This window comes from Manacus candei, unplaced genomic scaffold (genome assembly GCF_025592945.1).
Source record: "Manacus candei isolate 608988 ecotype Guabito, Panama unplaced genomic scaffold, ASM2559294v1 h1tg000011l, whole genome shotgun sequence".
In the NCBI taxonomy this organism is placed as follows: Eukaryota; Metazoa; Chordata; class Aves; order Passeriformes; family Pipridae; genus Manacus; species Manacus candei.
In genome coordinates, this window is record NW_026138059.1 from 2,232,887 (window position 1) to 2,255,966 (window position 23,080).

The 23,080-nt window shown below is 36.2% G+C and overlaps 1 protein-coding gene across 2 annotated transcripts in view; it reads left to right on the forward strand.

The window, feature by feature from the left end:
• NBAS (NBAS subunit of NRZ tethering complex) overlaps nucleotides 1-23,080 on the forward strand; it is a 167,042-nt gene that overhangs the window by 18,323 nt on the left and 125,639 nt on the right. For both annotated transcript variants that reach the window (XM_051778244.1, XM_051778245.1), the window contains exons 12-21: nucleotides 709-837; nucleotides 3,592-3,655; nucleotides 4,920-5,113; nucleotides 6,195-6,452; nucleotides 7,216-7,341; nucleotides 8,474-8,625; nucleotides 9,476-9,610; nucleotides 9,880-9,958; nucleotides 10,657-10,761; nucleotides 11,115-11,251. In XM_051778244.1, coding sequence (XP_051634204.1) covers nucleotides 709-837; nucleotides 3,592-3,655; nucleotides 4,920-5,113; nucleotides 6,195-6,452; nucleotides 7,216-7,341; nucleotides 8,474-8,625; nucleotides 9,476-9,610; nucleotides 9,880-9,958; nucleotides 10,657-10,761; nucleotides 11,115-11,251 — 1,379 coding nt within the window. The remainder of the gene's footprint in view (nucleotides 1-708; nucleotides 838-3,591; nucleotides 3,656-4,919; nucleotides 5,114-6,194; nucleotides 6,453-7,215; nucleotides 7,342-8,473; nucleotides 8,626-9,475; nucleotides 9,611-9,879; nucleotides 9,959-10,656; nucleotides 10,762-11,114; nucleotides 11,252-23,080) is intronic.

The following is a 23,080-nucleotide window of genomic DNA, read 5'->3' on the forward strand; positions in this document are numbered from 1 at the left end:
TACTTACGGATGTTGAATTATTTCATCTGTATGGACTTAATCTGATATTTGCTGTGTTGCTGCTTAGTCTGTTGTTACTCAAGAGATTTGTAAATTCTGATTCAGTGTCCTGAAATGAACGATGTGCTCCTGCAAGATCTCTCCATGTGTGTATTTCTTGTATCTCCTTTTCTTTTTATTTTAAATTTAAATATTTGGTTTGTAATAATGCCTACCCACTAGTTTGCTCCCAGGGAGAAAAAGCTGTACTGAACTGTGTTTTGGTAACAGTCTTCCTTGGGTGGACCTGAGAGACAGGACAGTAGAAAACTGAAGCTGCTGAAGGTTCAGCAGAATGACGTGCAATTTTCCCTCCAAGTAGCTCTGCATTGCTATCAGGGGCTTTGTCCTAAGAATGCCACACTTCCAGGTTTTATTTACTGTATAACAACATGATGCAGAAGTTCACATTCCTAAAGATTTGTTCATGTTAAGGGACTTTTCTTCCTTTATATGGGTTGTTTTTATTCTTCCATGCCACAATGGATGTCTCACCTTTATTCTTCTAGAGTAGGGTTTTTTTTTATTTATAATTTAGGGCTTGTCAAATTTTCAGGATGGAAGATAGTAAAAATTTCTTCCCTAAAATAGAAAAAAATATTTTTGGAGGAATTTTTTTGAGTATTCCTTGGTGTGTATTTTTGTTTACTTTGACATAATGTTTGGCAGGATGGAGTTTTCAAGATGAATCTTTCTCCTGATGGAACTCTTTTGGCAGCTATTCATTTCTCAGGAAAACTGACAATCTGGTCTATTCCATCTCTCAGACAACAAGGAGAATGGGACCAAACTGATCAGGTAAGAAGAATGTACATGTTTAGAAACTTGAGATATATATATTAATCTTCTGGAGATGTGTTTTCATAGGGAGAGGAGAGTAGTTCAGATAACTGTGCCTTAGCTACATTCTAGCTTTCCAGTCAATTCCATGTTTTTCAAGAGCTCTGTATTTACTTCTATAACAATCTTTTATGTTTTAACCATCAACCATAAACTTGAAAAATTAAGAAAAAGAACCAATTATGTTGCAATGAATTTTTCATGAACCCTTTTTGGTGCCAAGTAGATAACACTGTCAGAAGAAGATTGAAGCGCTATTATAAAACAGAAGTGGAGGCTAACAGGTAACTTTATTTGAATGGTTGAAACCAAATTATGCTGGATGTCTTATGTGTTCTTCTATGCCTCCCTCAAAATTTATCTTACCTTCTGCCAGATAACACTCTAGCATAGTTTATTAATCAATTTGTATTAAGTAATTTGCTTTCTGCAGGAATTGTTTGCAAAACTAAGTAGAGAAAGTTATGTTAGGAATTGCTCAGACACTGGCAAACTTTTGTGTAGCTAGCGTGAGTTTAAATACTGGGAATTGAAAATTAATTAGTTTTCACAGAAAATTCTAAATAACCAATACACTCTCTGAGTAAAGATTAAACTTCATTTTAATGAGGAAATGTAGTTTGAAAAGTGACAAAACCGAAATGATGCACACTAGTATGTGAAGTATTCTGGTTTTCCTCCCATTACTTTCTTGACTAATAGATCATAGAATCACGCAGCATATGCTGAGTTGAAAGGGACCCATAAGGATCATCGAGTCCAACTCTTAGTCTTGCACAGGACCATCCTGGACAGTCACTCCATGTGCCTGAGACTATCATCCAAATGCTTCTTAAACTCTGTGTCAGGCTTGCTGCTGTGACCACTTCCCTGGGGAGCCTGTTCCAGCACCCAAACACCCTCTGGTGAAGAACCTTTTTCTAATATCCAACCTTAACCTCCCCTGACACAACTTCAGGCCATTCCCTCAAGTTCTGTCAGTGGTCACCAGAGAAAAGAGATCAGTGTCTGCCTTCCCTCTTCCCCTCACGAGGAAGTTGCAGACTGCGATGTCTCCCCTCAGTTTCCTCCAGGCTGAACAGACCAAGTGACCTCAGCCACTCCTCATATGGCTTCTCCTCAAGGCCCTTCACCATCTCCATTGCCTTCCTTTGGATACTCTTTAAGAGCTTAGTGTCTTGTCTTCTATTGTGGTGCCCAAAACTGCACAAAATATTCCAGGTGAGGCTACCCCAATGCAGAGCAGAGCAGGACAATCCCCTCCCTTGACAAGCTCATGATGCTTTGCTTGATGCCCCCAGGACACGGTTGGCCCTCCTGGCTGCCAGGGCACAAAATTTTGCCCATGCCAAGATTTTCCTTGTTGCAGAGAGTGGGATTTGAACATGCACCTGCAGAGCACAAGGGATTCCCCAAGCCACTGAAAGGCTTTTCACTTTGAGTACTGTGTGTTATGTTCTAAACCTACAAGACATGAACCAACATCAGTTCCAAGTAGGGTAATGAAATGAGATCGAAATGTAATTTCAAGCTTATTTAGAAAAGTATTTTAGAAAAACATCAACATAAGGAAAAAAAACCTCTCAAAAAATTTCTGCTGTAGTACTGGGAAAAGTGTTGTGTGTGTATATATGCATATCCATCTGTCTCTGTTTTCAATGTACACTTCAGACAGATTTGCTCAAGGATACTCAGTGAGTTGTTGTATTTTTTAGCAATAAAGAATATGTATTCTGAAGGAGTACTTGGGACTTTAATTCAGTGAGGATGATATAAAGGATATTCAGTAACTGTTCTCAGAATTATTTTTGTAGGTGAAACTGGTGCGCAAATATAATGTATATTTTCATAATATGTGTGATTCCTATGTAATCGTCACTCAAACATATTTGTGAAATTAGTTCTAGAGTGGACTCATCTTTACTTTCAATTAGTACTCTATTCTTTCTTCTGAAAAATTAAGTCCAAAACCCACTTTCTGCTTGACCCAAGCCTACTTTGGTTGTCTAAGCTGTATAATGTACCCATATTTCCACTGTGTCGCACTTAGGGGTAGGATTTCTGTCATCTCTATTGGTGTAGTTCCCATGTGTTCTCATGTTGTTTTAACTAAACAAAGTTAAAACAACAACACTGCAACATAATTCTAAACATTGCAGCACATCATTAAGTAATGCTGCTTCTCTTCTTGCAGTAGTCTTGAAAGGGGCTTTATAATTAAGAAAATAACCAGAGAAAATACTTGCCGTACTGTTCTGGACTGGTACACAGGACCACTACCCAGAGCAAACAGGAGGACTGTTTTGGAGATACTTTTGTATGCCTGCAGTCCTATGTATAGACAGGAAAAGCAAACACTTGGCTTTCCATTGCTGGAGAGCCCTTATTTCAGAAATCTTTAGGGTATTATTTTTGTTTAATGCTGACCAGACTAGGTCTTGTGGCACTCTTGTTTTCTAATATGGTGTTTTAGGAATCCAGAAGTCTATTTTGGCTTGTTTTTTTTTTTTTTTCTTTTTTTTTAATTGTCTGGAGAAATGTACAATGATGCTACAGGAGCTGCATGTTTATGTTCAGGAAGAGTTTGAATTTATATGGAGCATTTTTATTGAAAAATGAGTGTGTCTGCAATAGTGTAAAAAAACAGATTCTGTATTACAAAGACTTACTTGCATATAATCCTTTTTTTTCTCACATTTTTTTTTTTTTTAGCCAGGGTATGATGAGCTCAACCCAGACTGGAAACTCTCTAGTGAAAAAAGAAAGAAAATAAAAGGTATGCAGTACAGTTAGATCATTATTTTATACCATTGTGTAGATAAAAATAGTAATACAAATATACAAAGACCTGAAATGGCTTAGTTAAATCTCAGTCAGAATGGTTGCTAAAATTGTATGTATGATCTGAATTTGTGGTATGGCATAGCTAAATGAGTGTTACAATAGGGGTTTTTTAAGTTCTGTCTTAGGAATGCTTTTGTAGCCATAACTATGATGATGTTTCAGTTAGTACAGGATTTCATTTTTTCTTTCTGTGAATGTCTAATAAATCTTGGAAGGTAATGTAATTTAAAGATACTGGCTTAAAATTCTAAAACAGAGGGCTTTGTTTCCTCTGACTGGATTTGCCTCATGTCAGTCCATTGTTTTCCAAAAATTCAGGCCACTGCGTGCTGCCATTTAGCAGCTGGTTATTGCATGGCTGTTCCAAGAGTGCAGAGATCAGTAGCAATTCCATGATCCATTTGCTACTGCTTGTATACATCTATATTATTAAAAGATCCCTGTTTCTTTGTACTATTTTTCTTGGTGATTCTGTCTTCGGGTTAATTCATCTGACCTTTTTGGGTAGGCTGCTGACTAAGCACAAGTAGAAAAGTGGGAAGCTGACCTGCTTCTCAGTGCTGCTTGGCAAAATATTGTTTTCATCTGAGAAGTGGGAAGTGACATGTAGTGAACAAATTGAGCCAACTCTCTGATGAATGTTTTGTCCCAACATCCAGTTACCACAATCAAGTTTTGCAGATGCCACAGTTTCCATCTTCTAGACTTTTTTGTTTATTTGGTTTGTTAGTTTAATCTTCCTAACAACTTCATCTTGTAGGCTGTTTAGGAGCCTTGTTCATAGTTGTCACTTGTCCTCAAAAGCAGTGTAGCCTTTTCTGATTTTCATTAGTATTAGGTTTGTTGACAGGTCAAGGATGGCCTGATAGGTATTGAAGTAGGTCTTTATCAAATATCTAAAATTTGTCGTATTTTGTACAAGTAAATCAGATTACTGTGAATTCTTTTTCTAAATAAATTATATATATTACATCTTTAAGTGATTTTTTTTTTCTTCTCAGCAGCTTTATTTAACACAGAACTGATTTAGTAAAATGTAGTTGATATAAAATACAAACTTAGTGAATCAAGGTTGTACATATAATAGTAAATGTCTATTAAATTAGACCATATCTCTTAGTAATGAAAGTCTTTTCTGTTCTTAACTGGAGTTTAAAGTGATCTTTCTTTCTATGGTGCATTCTTATTTGTTTTAGATAAAGAATCCTATTACCCACTGATAGATGTAAATTGGTGGGCAGATAATTCTGTCATCTTGGCTCGATGCTCTGGTGCATTGACTGTGTCATCAGTCAAGACGTTGAGAAACTTACTGGGAAAGTCATGTGAATGGTTTGAGAGTTCTCCTCAGGTCACTTCAGCTCATGATGGAGGATTTCTCAGTCTGGAGGTGAGGAATGTGCACAAGCAGATACCTTTTTGGAATGCAGTACAATAGTTTACTTTTTTGTAGGTAATTCTAAGAGGGGCTGTGGTTATAAAAAGAAGTTGTTATAAGTAAAGAACAAGTGGTTCTTTTTCCTTATCTCTAGATAGGCATTGTAGGGAAATTCTGAACTTGCTGCAACTTAACTGCTGTGATAAAAACTTGATTGTCAAATAACTTCTGGAGAATAGAGGCAAAAATCTTAGAAGGTTGAGTTGCAATGAGAGAAATCTTGCAGCAGGAGGCAGTTTGTGTTGACAGTTTTCGCTGCTTTGTTAGTGTATTTGAAGAACACCGCAAACATTCCTCTTCCATTTTGAAAGACATGCCTCTTACAGAGGGAGTATATTTAAGAGAAATTAAGATGGAGCCATTAAACGATACTTTTTTTGTTTATCTTTAGTAGGATTCCAGGAAGGAGTAGAATATAGTAAAGTTAATAAAATAAATTTTCTTCGAAACTAAGAAAATTACTCTTTTCTAAAGCTTACACTGAAATAGGTATTAAACATCTTAAAGAAAAATTTTAAATAATATTGGAATCAGAATATCTCAGTACATACCAAAGCTTGTGTGTATGTTTTTGGAAAGGTGTATTATTCTGAAGATAATATACTGCCAGTGACTAGCATATTGCAACCCAAATATGTAGTCTGAGATTACACGGAACAGAAGACCTTGCTTTGAATAGCTGGAAGTTGAAAATATTCCTGAGTGCTGCATCAATCTATAGAACAGTGTACAAAGATGTCTCCATAGTTCTGTCCTCTCTGGGGTGGTGCAGGACATTTAGGGTAATAGCAGGTTATTATAAAGGCTTTTCTACTTCATTAGGTAAGGGATGGAGCCTCAGATCCAGGAGCCAGATGCAGTCAAGGTTTGTGGAGCATGTTAAGCAAACTGATATATAAAGGGTGTAAAGGAGAAGGGGAAGGAGGATGTTCATTCTGACATTTGGAGTATTGGAAGTGGAGATGTATTCAGTCCTCACCAAACTACTTCAGGTGTACTAGGTGGATGCTTCTCGTTCATATTTTCTGTGCAGTGTGAGATAAAACTTGTTCCAAAAAGATTACGCTTGGAGAGCAGGCCTGGTGATGAAGATGAGGGAGAAGATGACTCTGACTCAGATGATGAAACTTCTGCTAAGGACAGATACTTCAGCTACCTGAAGCAAGGCCTGTACTTTGTGACAGAAATGGAACGATTTGCTCCTCCACGTAAACGACCACGTACTATTACAAAGAATTTCCGTCTTGTCAGTTTGAGATCCACGACTCCAGAGGAACTGTACCAGAGAAAAGTAAGTATAGCAGGAAAGGTCCTATCTCTCTTAATCAGCTTTATTTAGAAAGACCTTTTTACTTTTCTTTTATTTCCTGCTATATTAACAGAATGTTTCTAAGAGTCTCTTAATTGACAGTATACTGTGTCACCTAATCAAAGGGATCATTGTTTAAAACTAGCATTATAATAATTGAAATTAGACAATGTTTGGAAGTCACTAAGAGACACTATGCATTATTGGCTTGGCCAGACTTGGAGCTGTACTCCTGTCAGTGTTTACAAATAGTGAAAAACCTGGCAAATGTATTGAATGAAATCAGTTTAGCTTGTTACTGGCCCGGGAACGGGTTAACTTTCACTCTGATGTGAATGTTTTGCATTTTTTTTCAGGCATAAGTACAAGTTAGGGCTGTGACTCACTCTTACTGAAGAGATATTTCTTAATTTTTATGGCTGTTGTGGAGACTGCTTTGTCAAGGCCATTTCAGTTGTTCTCATGGTAAACCAGCCCACTCTACAGTTGTTAAAGTTTCCAGGGAGTGCTGATGTCATACTGATACCCAAATAACTTCGTCCTTCTTTTTGAGGGAAAATCTCTGATTTTCTAGCAGTGTCCATCAGATTTGAGTCTTACTTATCTGTATCCTGTACCAGTCTATTTCCTACCTGCTTAAGCATGCCCACAGTAATTATCCCTCTGCTTGTTTCAACATAGGGAATTAACTGATTGTTTAATATGGAAATCAGATGACTTTCATTTTCATGTGTTTGCTTTTTAGATCGATAATGAAGAATATGGGGAAGCTTTGTCTTTAGCTCAAACATATGGCCTTGATTCTGATCTTGTGTACCAAAGACAGTGGAGGAAGTCGGCTGTTAATGTTGCTTCAATTCAAGACTACTTGGTGGGTTTGTTGTTTATGACTTCTAGGCTTTCTTATCAGAGTGACTGTGTTATCTTCACAGCAATTGAATTCTCAGTTGTGTTCTAATTTATGCAGTGTAAATTGGTGGCAGTTTGGAGAACTGTCCTGCAAATTCCACCTCATATCATGTGAAAGAGAGCAATCATGTTAATTTAACTGAAGACCTGATCTGGAAACCTTGAAAGTCTGTCTTTTGGAATATCTTCTAACTTCCATTCGTAGCAGTATACTTTCTCTAGTGTGATCTCTTCCCCCACATGCAGCAGTAGATTGCTGCCTGGCAAATGACAAATAATAATTGGAAATATAAAGCGCTTAAATAACTTCTAAATATTTTAGAGAATGATTTGGGAAGGTGAAGTTGGTATCAGTAGCTATATAGCAAAGTCTGATTAATAAAATTTACAGTGAACTCTGCTACCTGTAACTGGAGCTTTTCAGTAGAATCCAACATGGGGGTTTTTTGTCTTGGAAGGAAGACTTCTAACTCAGCAGACAAGTGGTGTCAAAGTCGCACAACCTAATGGTGCTATAGGAAAAAGAATTCCAAAAGAACAAGAGATATATAATCTCATTTTTGTTTTTTCAAGTCAGATATTAATTGAATGTCAAGATAAGATTTTTACAAGTAGTTGTTTTTTGTGTGGTCTGTAATGTCTACTGGAGATCATTAGATAAGGGCAATGTATTTTGTAAGGCTGGTGTCTTTTCTGTCATAGAATTCTATTGGCATGATATTGAAAATATCTAGTGCTATTGTGGAATACACTTGGTTTATGAAAACTGCATTTTACCTCCAAACCATCACATTTTATTTATTTTAAGCAGGCATGATGTTAATTAGGAAGTACAAATAATAACTTCTGTTTCAGTTGTTCTGAAAGTTCTGCTAAATAATTTGGTATGTCTGTGCCCTTTTCTGTCACATGCACTCTGAGGGAATTATATTTTTTGCGTTCCCATCTCTCTTGTTGGCTTACATTGTCAGTCATCAGATGAACTTTTCATTTTCTTAAGTGGAAGAAATAGATCAGAAGACTTTAACATCTCTGGTTTTGTTGCTTTGAAATGAACTATATAACATTATGTCTTTATTCTTGTTCTTGGATAGAGCAAAATTAAGAAACGTGCATGGGTTCTTCATGAGTGCTTGGAAAGAGTTCCAGAGAATGTAGATGCTGCTAAGAAGCTGCTTCAGTATGGCTTGAAAGGCACAGACTTGGAGGCTCTTGTGGCCATAGGGAAAGGAGAAGATGGTGGCAGGTTTGAGAAGAGTATTTTTTTTAATTTTTTCATTTTAAAGAATAGTGTATAAAGTAATTTCTAGTAATTTGCTAAATTTTTTTAATCAACCGCTAGTGAAAATGCTAAGAAGCTTTTGCAGGACGTAAAGAAAGGTAATGCTTTGAATCAGGCTATTCTAAAGGTGTCCACAAGGTACCTATTCTTACTTTGTCTTTGTATGTACATAAAATGTAATGTTAAATGTAAATGTGTGTATGTAAAATATAAAAAGGGAAATCACTATTTATTTTGTACTGTGTTTTCTCTCTTCTCTGGTTGTCCTATAACTTCTTCATCCTAGAGAACTTAATGATATCACTGTTTTTCTATGAGAATCTGTTTCTCTTGCTACTTCTGGAAGCTGCAACTAACCCTATCAATGCTTTTTGTTGTATGTCTTAATTGTTGTAATGATCAAGCAGAAGCAAGACAGCGGAGACAATTCTCTACAATATTTTGTTCTTTTTGGTAGAAATAGAGGAGGCTGTTCTTTCTTTATGAAGTCATCTATTACCATTTTTTACTGTACATCTGCTACCAATCCCACTGCTACCTGTGGAATTTATAAACTTTTATCAAGTTCGGTTTTGGTTTGGTTTAGGGAGGGGGTGGAAACAAGAGGTGATGCCTTTTGTTGGCTTGCGATGAGTGCCTGCTTGTTTACAACACCAAAACTCAGTATTTTTCTTTAAAAGTGTAGATTTTTAGTCTAGTCATAAATGTAAAGCTGTGTTAGTATGTCTCTCCAAAATTAGTTCATCATATATTTTTGTTGGTTTTTTTTCTTTTCATCATCATCACCGGTTGGATTGTTGGTTTTGTCTTCCAGGTTTATCTTACCGGGGGAGGTGGACATTGAAGTTCCCTATGAAGACTTTTTGTCACCAGATGAAGAAATGGATACTAGAAAGGAAAAAGAGGCCAAGAAGCGTCAAGAACTGCTATTATCAGTAAACTTCTCAAAGTAAATGAAATGTTAGGCTATGTTTTATTCAGTTACAGGTTTATAATAACTGCACAGTTGCAAGAACGTAATTACTCTCATACATGTTCTTCCTAATAGGAAAGTGGTTTAAATTTTAATGGGCATTATATTGTGTCAAAGTTCTTGGTTTACTTTAATTACTTTGTGCACTAGAATATATCATGAAATTAAGTGTGTAACCTGGGTCTTCATGTGCACATGATGTACAGTATTAATTGCAAACATGAAAATTGCTGTTTTGAACACAGGCTAACACTGGAGCAGAAGGAACTCTGCCGTAGCAGACTCAAGCTGTTAACTTACCTTGATCGCCTTGAAACCTATGAGGTGAGTTCTCTTGAGTTCTCAATCTGTGGGTATTCCTATAACTTTTTCATCACATCACCGTATCTTTTTTGTTACATATTGCAGTATTAATGTTTATGGTCTTCTTGAAATGCTATAGTTTTGTCACCGGAGAAAAGTAAGATGTTTTCTGTTCAAGCTACTGTTTCTCCTGCTTTACTGTTTCAAATGGCTGGCTTCTAGTCTTGAGTGGTGTAGTTGGGAAGAAGCCTGCTTTGAACATCCTGTGTCTGCAGGGAATTCGGTCATGCAACAACATGGGATGTGGAGTTCATGCAGGATTACTATGATTTCCTACTCAGTTGAATTGGCATATTTTATTCAGATTCTCTAACAAATCTTTTTCTTCCATGAGCTTACCAAAATGAAAGTTTTTGGATTGTCAAACAGTATTTTGCTAAGTTTTTATATTTTAACTTTGCAGTTGGCACTGCGCACCCTCACATAGGACTTTTACTGCATCTCTTTGCAACTAGTACTAAGCTCTAATTAAAATAAGGCAGAGTTGTCTTAGCTTATCAAGCAAAAATGCATCTGTTTTTTTCATACTAAAACAAAAAACAGCATGCTTTTCAGCATATGTCTCATACTTACTCATCCTAAGATAAAGAAATGTGTATTCTTTTTTTTGTAAATTGTGCATAAAAAGCGGTCTTGCTCCTTTTTTTTTTTTTTTTTAGGAAATCCTTGGAGGGCCTCATGCAGCTGAGCAGCATTATGATGGAGAATTCTTCAAGAAGTTCAGAAATCAGAATATTGTACTTTCAGCAAGAACTTATGCTCGGGTATTAATATTATTAATATATTTTTGTTATATTATGCTATTTATTGGTTGTTATATTATTAGTATAGTTCTATTAATTATTAATATATTTATTTTGCTAGAATATAATGTTATTTTGGTATTGCTGTTTGCACTTAAGTATTTTCCCCCCTTCCTTTGAACAGAGCTGAATTTCAGTGGTAATTTAGGAGGTGGGGGTGACTTTAAATAAATGAATGCTGTGATCCTGAGCTTATTTTCTTTGTTGCTAAAGAAAATTTAAAAATGAAATCTTTGTTGTATGACCTAAGTTTACATTTCTTGCTCATTTTTAGTCTAAATCAATCTTAGGCAAGTTACTGTTTTGTTCTTTAGGAAAGCAATGTCAGAGCCCTGGAAATCTTGTTCACTTTCCATGGATCAGCTTTACTTCCACACAGACAGGCAATTCTCTCCAATTTTCCAGAGACTACTTCACCACATGAATATGCTGTGTTGTTACCTGAAGCTCGGTAAGGATGCATCAACCGATATTAACTAAAAGAAAGACAATTTTTAGGTTAAAATGTAAATTAGTTTCCAGATATGGCACTTGGCTATTGGTTATTACCTGAAATCAAGGGGAGCAGCTTTGTGTATGTGGACCTGACCAGTCTTCATTTTTTGCTTTACTTTGTGCCATTTGTGGAATCTTTTTGATCTATTCTGATTATTAACAGGAAGGTAGGGATTTTAAAGGTTCTCTCCATTACATATGTAAACAGGAACATGGACTTTTCTGACCTGAAACTGCATAGATTTTCACATATGTAATACAGGACTTTAATAGTTTTGTAATAACAGCTAGTGTTAGGAAATTTAGAAGAATTTTTTGCTTCTAGAGTGTTTCTTTCAGACACTTCAATTATGAAATTAGTTTTGAAACATACTGTTCAGTGCTCATAATGAGTTGGCAAATTTCGTTATTCAATATTTTATAATACAACTTTGAAGCCTTACTTCAGAGGGAAAATTTTTGAAGTAGCTAAAAGATTTTTTTTTTTGGTAGTCTTTCAACATTATAGTTAAGTTTTTCACTTCAAGGTCTTAACAGTCCAATTCGGTCAATTCTCTATGTAGAATAGGGCTTTTCATTTCATCAAGTTACTCCCCTGACTTCTTTCCTAACATATAATACTTAACAGTTTTGTCTTTTCTAAAAAGAAAGAGCGGTCTTTATTTCATGAATCTGATACTTCCCTTTTTATGTGTTGGTAGTATTAGGAACATGTGTAGTTAAGGCATGAAAACACTTGTTTTATCCTTTTCTTTAAAGTAACAGTTAGGACCATGAAGAGAAATTACTGCAGTGTTTATGAAATTGGTAAAATATATTCCACTTTTTATCTTTTGATAAGATTTATAATGTGAGACATAGGGAAGAACGGTCTTCTTAAATGTGTTTATGATATTTTGTTGGTCATAAATAGGTTCCCCTTCTTTCCGAAAAGTTGTTTGTTCTTGTTTTTAAATTTTGTTTTTGTTGTACGCTTTGTTTACAAAACTGACTTATGTGCCAAGAGGCAAAATGACAGCTAAAATAAAACATTTCACTAGTGATTTAGTAGTAAAGATGTGAAGTTATGGGTTAAGAACTTAGTTTTGTCTGCTGTTGAAAAATGGAAGTATATAGTTTGAATCTTTATTCCTGTAGCAGACAGAACTTTCCAGTGCTAGAGTCAAGTGTATGCAGGTTCACACATTTTTTTTTCAAGATTGCAGAACACACAATACTGTGTGTCTGAAGTGTTTATCTTTGGACAGCTACAAAATGAGAATAAGATCAACTCCTATCTACACAAATCCCAAATACTTGTAAAAATATAAAAATATACTGTATATGTGGTCTAACCATTTTCAAAAACTGTTTCTCTCTTACAGAACTACTCACATAATATTACTAAATTCACTCCCATAACCATTAATTTATTAATGTAATAAAATTACATATGTTCTGATGAAAATAGTTATTAATGAGAATAATATATTAATGAAACAGACTTATGTTGTACAAAGTAAAATTTTCTTACTACCTTAAAAAGGTTTTGGAATGGGATGGGTCTCTCCTCCCCCGCCAGTTCAGAGAGCTTCAGCTTCTGGCAGTTCTTGTTTCGTGTGAAGTGAAGTCCATGAGTCCATGTGAATCAAAGAGAATTGGAGTTCTTGGTCATTTTAAGTGCATTACTGGCCTGTTAATTCTAGCATTTGTTTTTTAAGGGGATTATTAGAGTGAATAGAATTACTAACATTTTGTAGATATGTCATTGTTGTTATGAAATCTGGTTTAAATGAGTGTGCTATGTAGTTTTCTTTGTATTAGAAGACAATATGTAGACATAATTTACCATAAATTGATTCAACAAGGTTATGATACAACTTATTCATTCCCGCATAACATTAAAAAGTTGTACGTACTGACTGCAGTGAATAAATTTCTAAACAAATGAAAAGCATTACAAAAATAAAACCCCCAATGTATAATTAGTAGAAAAAATTTTGGCAACATTACCACTTACTTTCTCTTTAGCTTATGCAGCTTGTAATTATAGAGATCTCAGGATAAGGGGCCCATTTTTTTCTGTCAGGATAGGTAAATTAGGTGGAAGGTGATTTTTTTTTTTTGTCTGATGGTTACTGATTTTGTAGTACTAAGATGGTGTGCTGGGGAGTTAAAGTATCCTAAAACTGAGCAGAAATTTAGGAGGACATTTCATTTAGGGTTCATCAGGGTATGCATTATTTTTGATAATTCTAATACCAGGATAGTGCCCAATGCAGAGACCTTGGCTGTCTGAGTTCTGCTTAGATGACAAAGCTGAGGGCAGTGCTGATCATGCCGACTCATACACCAAAAATTAGATGTAGGGTGCCAGTTTCTTTATGGTTGGTGGAGAATAATCATCAGTTAATGAAAGTCACAGGTAAGGTGGCTGAGGGTTGAAGTGTTGGGCTGTAGTCCTTTTTACAGAGGTTTGATCCCTCTTCTTACTGACTCTGTAGTGAAGCTTAAGTTGCAACAGGAATCTGAAACACTAAGACACACTGGTGGCTCTAAATTCTTGCTGGCTTCAAATTGGTATTGTGACAGACAGACGTTACTAAGTAATATGTTTTTTCAGAATTGGAATTGTTACATTTTCCTGTTTCTTTTCATATTATTTCTCATCTGCTTTTATAGTGATGACTCCTGAGTCTGGTGTCTCTAAGTCATTAGGATTCATAGTTCTTAAAGATCCATCAGATGCGCAGACTACATCTGTTAAGACAACTAGAATGAAGGTGGTTGAAGTTTAGGTAGTCAAAGAGGATGGTAGCTCTTTTTAATCTTTATTTTAATACCTATAGCCAGTGTTCTTAATGTATAGTTAAGACTATTGCCTTGAGGTTTTTAAATGGGATCTAGGAAAATACTGTTTTACCAGTGTTGTAAATACATAACCAGAGTATTTTTCCTTTTCTTTTAAATTTCTTATCCTTTTTACTACATTTAACTGCTATGTTGTAACGTTACTGCTCACATTTTCAACTTACAGAAGTCTGGAACTTCAAATGTATGGTTCCCTCAACAGCCATAAGTCTGCTATATTGCACATTATGCCATAGTAAAAGTCTTCCCCCTAAGATAGTAACTTTTTATATGTTGCTGTGTTTTTACTTCTTAACTTTTTCAAATACTGGTTTTCAGTTGTGACATTAAGTGAATTTTTACTGGGGAGTTGTGGATGAACTCCATTTGCCTGATGAACTGGAGTGGGAATGGAAATACCTCCTAAAAACTTAGTGAAGCTTTTAAAACCTGGAAATTTCCATGCAGTTGACTTTCATCTATGAATGAATAAATACTACTAAGAGTTCATAAGCTGTTAGCTTTGCCTTTCCATAATGATATCTTCTCCTGAACTAGGTTTTTAGTTACTGCCTGTGGCACTGCAGTTTCAATAAAACTTTTACAGTTTCATCTTCTCTCTTCCTCATATGTGCATGTAAATAGGTTTGATGACTGAATGTCTGCAGAACTAATATATAGTCCACATTTTTTATATTAATTTTTTTTTCTTTTAAAGCAGCACTGCTTTTGTTTTTAGTGTAGTTCAGGAGTGTTCATGTTAAAAGAATTAATCCCATGGTCAGTTCTTTTTCTGTATTTGTTTCAATTCATTTGTATAATGCTGCAGTGAAAATAATGAAGGCTTAAGTTTTATATGCACATCATTTTTCTCTGCAGTAAGGAAAAGAAAAAACAATTCAGAGGTGGAGAGATCAGTGTAGTTAATGTTATTCTCAGGATGTATTTGGTAAAAAAAAACCCCTTAGATCTTACCTTCTACTGTGAAGTAGAAAAAATAATTTTGAGAGAAAGATTAAGTTTTGATGACACTTGTGTTCCTGTCTGGATTGACTTATGGGAGGAGCAGGAAAAGTTCTTGTCCATTTAAAAATTAAAGCAGTGGTTTGGAGGAAGAGAGACTCTTCTGCAAATGGCTTATGTCGGGATCTGGGAAAACAGCAGGAACAGCTCACTGCAGCCAGGAGGCTGCTGCAGACAGTGAGCTGTGAAAGTACATAGATGGTAGTCTTGGGGAGTTTTTGAAGAGGAGAATGAGAACTTGAAGCCATGAAGGAGCTGTGGAGAGCAGCACAAACTGTCACGGAGGAAGGGGGAAAGTTTCACAGAAGCTGCTGTGCTGGAGCTGAGCTGTCATTCAACTGAGAGAGCTTAGTGTGTTCAGCATGGAGAAGGTTTCAAGAAGGCCAGTAGCAACTTTCACATACCTTCCTGTAGCATGTGAGCTGAATTATGCCTGTGCTGTATATCCACAGAACATTAACAGGATTTTCTGTGTATTTCTGGCTTCTTAATGCCTGACTTGTCCTGACTTCATCTACCGTATGAGTCTTTTGCCTGCACAGTCATGAGCTGGAGTTTGACTTGCCTTGCCCAGCCTTCTCATGAAAGTGTACTGCTGCCATTGTCTCATTTGTTTGTTGCCTTTTTACAGGGTTTAGAACAAAATTTCTCCCAGGAACGTTTATTATGCTTTATAAAGGTACAGTTCTGAAGTAGTATTTTCATGATCTGGTGACAGATAGCTTTGATCTTACTTGGAGTTCAGCTGTGTCTTTAAAATAGCCCATTTTGATTTTATGAAAGCTGCTGCTTCACAGTTTTAATTGTACACAAGTTAAAAACCCGTAGTGGGCTTCTGAGCTGTGGTTGTGTATGTTAGTTGACTTTTCTGATGTTTAGGTTATCGTTCTAGGTTGTTTAGGAGAAAAAAAACGAAGTTTCCCTCTCCCCAAATTCTGTTAAAGGTTAACCACATCATTAAAACATAGCTTGATTTATTTATGTGAAGTCAGTTATAACTTTCTCCTCTGGTGGCAGAGTTGCTTCAAAAGACCTGTCATCGCAGTGTGCACAGCAGGAATTCTGAAGGGTAGTTAACTGTGGCAGCCAAAAGCAGCAGTGGGAAACCTTTTCCACTGATTTATGCAGATCAGTTATCCCAAAATGTGTGATGTTTTTGGCACTCTGTTTTAGGCAGCAGCTGTACTTCAATCTTGATAAATTTGCCACATCCTATTGATAAACCTGGAAAATGAAGCACTTCTCTCTTTGCCCACCACTTCTGTATCACATAGTATATTGAAGCATTGTAATCAGTTCTATAATTGTACTAACTAATTCACTGTTCAGGTACTATAGTGATAAAAAAGAATGTTTTCATGCAATATGAACAATGCAATACATATTGCAGCTGTTTGAGATAATACATATGGGATGTGTTTCTTTTATTTCATCCTCAGTTATGAAATAATTGTGACATAACAAAACTGTTTTAGAGCCACAAGAATTGCAGAGCAACAGAAAGTGGCATTGATTTCCTTATTGCTGTCTGAGAAGATACAGGCTTTGGACAAAGGAGTTACTAAATGAAATTAAAACAATGATATTTATTTTATTTATTTATTTAACAACTTTCAAATGCAGAATTAGTTGTTCATAACACAATTTTTCAGACAATGTGACATGATTAAAAAAAAAATTAAAAGAAAAAGATTCATCTACTTCCTAAGTGCCCTACTCTTAAAAATGTCAATGCCTTTCACTAAAAAGATACTGCTTCATGAATGCATTGGGGCAAATTGCCTTGTGCATTCAATGTGCACGAGTTTACAAGGGAAAAGATCTAAAAAGAAAAAAAAATAATTTTCAACTAGATCAGTCTTGGAGACAGGCCTGTTGTAAGAACTGCTTGAAGAAAAAAAAACCCACACAGTTGCTATTGGTAATGGAGAGAATTGGAATCTGACCTTAAAACTGAATTAGACCTTCCTCTTTTGAAAGCCTGTCCTTGGACAGAGAAATAATCTACGGGTTTCAATAAATGCAGTTGGTAAGATACAGAAACTATAATAGCATGGACCTCTTTTGATAAAGAAAAGAATGGAAAGAATTGCTAAGCCAGTGTAAACAGTAGAGTGAAAAGAGCAATACAGGAAAAGTCAGCTCTTTTTGAAGAAATAGAGTTGAAAACCTCCATAATCAGCCAATTTACTGGGCTCCAATCATATTTATTCTACTGTCAAAAAGAAAAGGGAAAAGGATAAAGGGTGGGGGAGAAGCAGTGGCTCAGGAAAAAAATAAAAAAAAAAGCCCCGAAGGCATCCCTATGTTTGTGTGCAGTTTTGGTATGGCAAACCATATTGGTATGAGAACTTCCTTCTGTTGGAAAGGAAAGCCACCTGTTTCAGTGACTACAATGATCTGACCCCGTGTCTGGAATCTTGAGTGAGTGCCGACTGCATAGTAATGCAGACTTAACCTGCACATATCTCTGACCTCTGTGGGATTTCAGTGACTAAAACAAACCTGCAAGGCTGTGTAGCATAAGGACAGAATGAATTCTGGATGCAGTAGCAGTGTACATTGCATATATGACAAGCTACCTGTGCATGCTGAATTCACCATTTCAGCCCAGTTAGAACAATGTCGTGTGCACAGGGCATGAGAGGAGGTTCTGATTTACCCCTGTTGAGCTGGATTTGCTGTACAGTTGTAAACAAAAATGTGGTAGAAAAATGGGAGGTCTGCCTATTTTCAGATATGTGTTCATGTCTGTATGTCTTTATTCTCTGTCTTATCTGCATGTATGTTTTTGAGTTTGCAGACTGCATAGTGTTTTGATGCCCAAAATCTTTCTTAACTGACTTACTTCTATTTTGACAGCTACTTTTCCAGTTTTGTTTCTCTCTGTTTCTGCATGAGTCACTGAAATTACTGATAATGGAAATTCGAAGAAAAAAATAATCTGTGCTGAAACAGAAATATTAGTTAAGAACAAACCTGTGATAAATGTTGAGATAAATACAGTGTTTTAATCTTTACTTTTATAAAGGACTTGGGTACAGGGACCTGTCATACTTGCTTGTGTTGAGACTGGTTTATTCCAGTCCTTGTGTTTGATTTCAAATACAAAGAGTTTTTCTTAACTTTTTAGAATGAGGAGAGAAAGTAAGGACAATTGGATGTAGTTGTGGGGGGAAGGAGAGAGTTACATATTTCTTTAGTGTTGTTGAGAAGGTGAATGAAATTAGGAGTCAGGTCTGAGTGCCGTGGATTCTGCTGGGGTTTTTTGTATATGTGATCTTAGCTCAGTGAGAAACTTGCCTGTTTAGACTGTCTTTCCATAATTGCTGGTTTCTACTAGGATGAAAAATTTTGTAGGTTTTTTTTTTTTGTGTGGTGTTTTCTTTAAGCATTTAGAGGAGGCGGTTTCTGAGCGCACCTTGACTCTTGGTGAGAGTTTAAAAATATAAAATTCCTCTCTGAACTTATTCCAGTAGTGAACCCAAATACTTTCAAAATGGCAAATGGAGCCAGAGCAGAAAATACTTTAAAAAGTATTTTCCGTGGCTTATCTATACACCTGACTTAAAATATTTTGACTCTTAACTTTTTCTGCTGTGAGAAGGGAAAAAAGATACGCAGACATTTTCCAGTCAAGATTGCACTGCATAACGATTCTTTGCCATGAAATGAAAAATATTTTCCTCTTTAGTATTTTGCAGTCAGGTCTGTTAAAAAGCTTTTATGAAAACCGTTTGAAGTATGCTTTTAGCACTTTTGGGTTTGATGTGCCTGGATGACTGTAGGTTTCATTCCTGCAAAACCTTGTGCTGAAGCATGAGATTGCTCTTAGTAGATTTGGCCGGAAGGCAAATGGCCAACGACAGTTGTCAGTGAAAAAAAAATGATGCAGGTAAGCACATTGCAACATTTACCTGAAGTTTTTCAAGTGAGAAATAACACTACATTTATAGTATATGGCTCAAATATCCTGTGTTAGATATTTTCTAGACATAGGAAACTTCCATGACACTTTTTATTCCAGGAATTCATTCTATTTTTGAGCCAAAGGACATGGTGGTTTGTCTTTTATGCCATGCAGCAAGTAGTTAACAGCTGAGCTGCATATTGTATAAAACAGATCTTCTGTTTATTGTAAACGAGGCCATGTCTCATCAGCTTACACTGTTATAGGAAGTAAGAACAGTGAAATGCTATTTCCTACTTAAGTGAAATCATAAAACAGTATGCCTTGTCAACTTGATATCAGCCTTGGCATATTGTTTCTTTTAGGATTTTTCAGTCTGTTCTGGCTTTTATGGAAGGGATGTTATACACTTCTTGCTGTTTGTCATTCACATTGCTTGTCTCTGTACTTTTCAGCTTTTTTTTCAATTGTACCATGTCGAGTAAGATAGAAAGAGGCATAGTTACACATTGCTTCATCACTGGGTGGATTTTGGAAGTGCAAGGAAAAGGGGAAGCAAAACAGCTCTCACAGAGAGCAAAGCCTGGGAACTTAAATTGTTCAATTAAACAAAAATTATTTTTTTAAGTGGTAAACTTGCAATTTGAGTTATTATAAGGCTGGGACGTTAGAGAAGATATTTTTAGTGGGGTCTTTATGTAACTCATGACTTCTCTTATTTGGTAAGGATTCTAAAGTGTAAAGTATTTTTAAAAAAATATTTAAAGCAGTTGGAATTTAAGGGCAAACCCAGGTGTTTTTTATGTTTATAGGGATAGGAAAGAAAATACCTACTTTTAGGGAAATGCAGATCATTTTCTGGAAACAGTGGGGCATACAGGCTGGGTAGGTGATTCATATTTACTTGTCATGTGTCTCCCCTGTTGCACCACTGTCAGTTAGTTCAGTGTGTCAGAGACACTTGCAAAAGCCAAATTTTGGAAGAGAGGAGTAGGAGCACAGTTTGTGTTCTCTTTAATAGAATAATGGGATCATTTATGTTGGAAAAGACCCTGAAGATCAAGTCCAAATTTAAACCTAACACAGCCAAATTCACCTCTAAACCAGGTCCCTAAGTGCCACATCTGCATGTCTTTTAATACCCCCCAGGGATGGAGACTCAACCAATATGTTGTCTTAATAAGACGTGAGTGAGAGGGACTGATAGAGAGGGACTGAATTTGTTTTACAGGTTCCCCAGTACTATCAGGATGTTCTTAGTGGAGCTGTTGTTTATAAAAAAAAAATTGTTATTTTATTGTTTTACTATTAAAAAAATAATCTCAGACACAGTATGGGCCTGTAGGACTTGATTACTTCAAATAATTTCAACAAAGTACATTACTAATCTTGGAGACAGAATAATAGTTAAGGCATTAGTATGTGAGCTAATGTTGGGATAAAAAGCTATCTGTAATGTGAAATTAGAGTTGTTACCTGAAAATCTCCTCTTTTTATGTTATTTTTCATAGTAATTCTGCTACAATTTTGCAGACATTTGGAGCAGCTTCTGAAATGAAACCTTTGTCTGTCCTTTACTTTATAAAAACTCTTTTCTCTTTTGTTTTCCCCATTTAGTAAGTGTGTTAGTATTTAAAAAAACACCCAACCCCTCTGAAAAGAACAACAAAAACAAACAAAAGAAACCCCCAACCAACCAAAGTTACATGAAAAGGGGAGATTTCCTCAAACCCTTTGTGTTTGATTAGTCTGTCCAAGACCCTTGTGCCTGACCAGTCTGTCAGTGTCCCATATAGGGCCTCTTCACTGAGTAGTTCTGCAGATCAGAGGGCAGTTTTACTGACACGCTCAGGGTCACAGGCCAAAGGAAAAGACCCCTCCTGGGGCTCCACACCTTTATTCAAGTGTGTTACCCACTGTCAGCAGCTGCCATCATCCTTGAAGGACTCACACTAACAGTTCATGGAATAACACTATTAATAAAATTGGGGCAGGTTAAGGTTTGAGGATTGCTGGTGATAGTATCTGACTGCAAAAACATATTCAAAGCAATATATGGGCAAGCTGCCCTCCCTAACAAAAGTTAGCTTGAGGTATTCATTCAGTGCATGTAGAGTATGGTTCTTGCCCAATAAGTGTCCCTATGGGGGAGAAGACAGGTTCAGCCCTAACTTCTTCCCATTCTTAACTTTTACACTGTTTCTTTATGTTTAAGTTGATCTTGAGTGACTGCAATCATACATTTTACTTGGTGAGGGATGGAGGTACCTTGGCGTCGAGTAACAGTGTAGAATCTGAGATAACCTTAGGATGGGGATATGCATCAGTCCAAAGAAAGTGATTTTGCCAGGGCTGATTCAAAAGCAAGACATCTTCCTTTATCTCCCTTGGTTTTCAGCTGTGATGTGGCTTATCAGCAAATGAGGACCGCTGAGTTCCTTCCTCTGCAAAGATTTAAACAGAGTCTGGCCACAGTTTCTGCTCCACTCTACCCTCCGCTTAGTTCCCTTAGCATGTTCTGTGTATGGGAAATTGGGCATGCTGACCACATCCAGGGAGTAGCAAATGCATTTCCCCCTATAATTTCTGTACTGTTATAACTACGTCTATAACTTTCTACTTTTCTTGAGTTTTACCCCCAGTCTTTCCACAGACCTGCCCCTGCCTAAACAACCAACGAACCAATCCACCCCTTGAAATGTCTTCTTAAGCCTGTTGGGAAGTGAATGGGAAAAATTTACTAAGAAAAGAAATTGTCATGGGCAAATTTTGTCCTGCTTTCTTTTCTGTGAAATAGAACACAGAAAAGGAGAGAGAGCATTATTGATTGAGAGTCATAAAGTGCTGCTTGTACTGTCTTGATTTTATATTTTGGAAGACAGCATTAATGACACTTTGGCTTTTTTGGTATTTGACATTTCAACTGATAAAGAGAACTTTTTCACTACACACTGAACTTTCCCTAATAACATCCTCATGTATGACATTTGAAATAAGGCCATATTAATTTAGTTTATGAACTCAGTTTTAAATATTAATATTTAAAATTATTGGTAAATTATGTTATCTAAGATTTAAACAACTAACAACCTCCCTAATCCCCCAAATTCATGGGCGGATGATGAATCTTTCAAAATTAAGATGAATCTTTCAATAAATAAGATGAATCTTTCAATAAATTTATGGCATATTACCAGGAATAAAGTCACTTGAGGAAAGTGACTATTCCTGGTACATATGCCATAAATGTTAATTTGGACTTTTCTTTATTAATTATTTTTCAGTGATGTTATTACATGGTACCTAATTATTAAGAGAACTGTAGAGTGTTTTGTCCAGCTGAACTGGAGTTGAATGCAGGTGTTGCTACAGGAATAAGCAGTTTTCCGTCTTCTCCCCTCCTTTTGTTTGACTTTTATAACCTGCAAATCTGCTAGTTTACTGCTGGCTTTCTGCAGCATGTATCATCTGGGGGGGTCGGAATTCCTGTGATAAAACCCGGGGTGTTATTTGTTAATGCATAGAGGAGGGAAAGAAAGAGCAGCCGACCTTCTGGGTGAGATGTCTGTGTGTACTGGGCAGGGCAGTTAGTGTGGGCATGCCTTGCTTTGCTGGGTGAGTTTAATGGCTGTTGCTAAATGAGATGGAGTCACTGATTTTTAGTTGTTGTTTTGACTCTTGCTGTATTGTGAAAATGATTTGTTGGTTGGAATTGTGTTTCTTTGGAAGCTACTGAGTTACAGTGCTGCTCTTCAAGGGATGAGAAGATTGTGTCAGTTTTTAATTTATAGATAGACATTGTCCACATAGTATTGCTGTTGCTGTTTATTATCAAGGTCAGAAGAAAATGTGTGAAACTTAAAACAGTTTATTGCTCCAATATGCTGCAACTCCAGTGTCTCTACTTTGTAAATGGTTTGTTTCTTATTTCTAGAAGTACCAGAACCTATAAGGTTCTTTTCTTTCCCTTTAGTTTATGTTCTTCATTCCTTGATGTGTTTTTTTCATGTTTTATACTGTTTA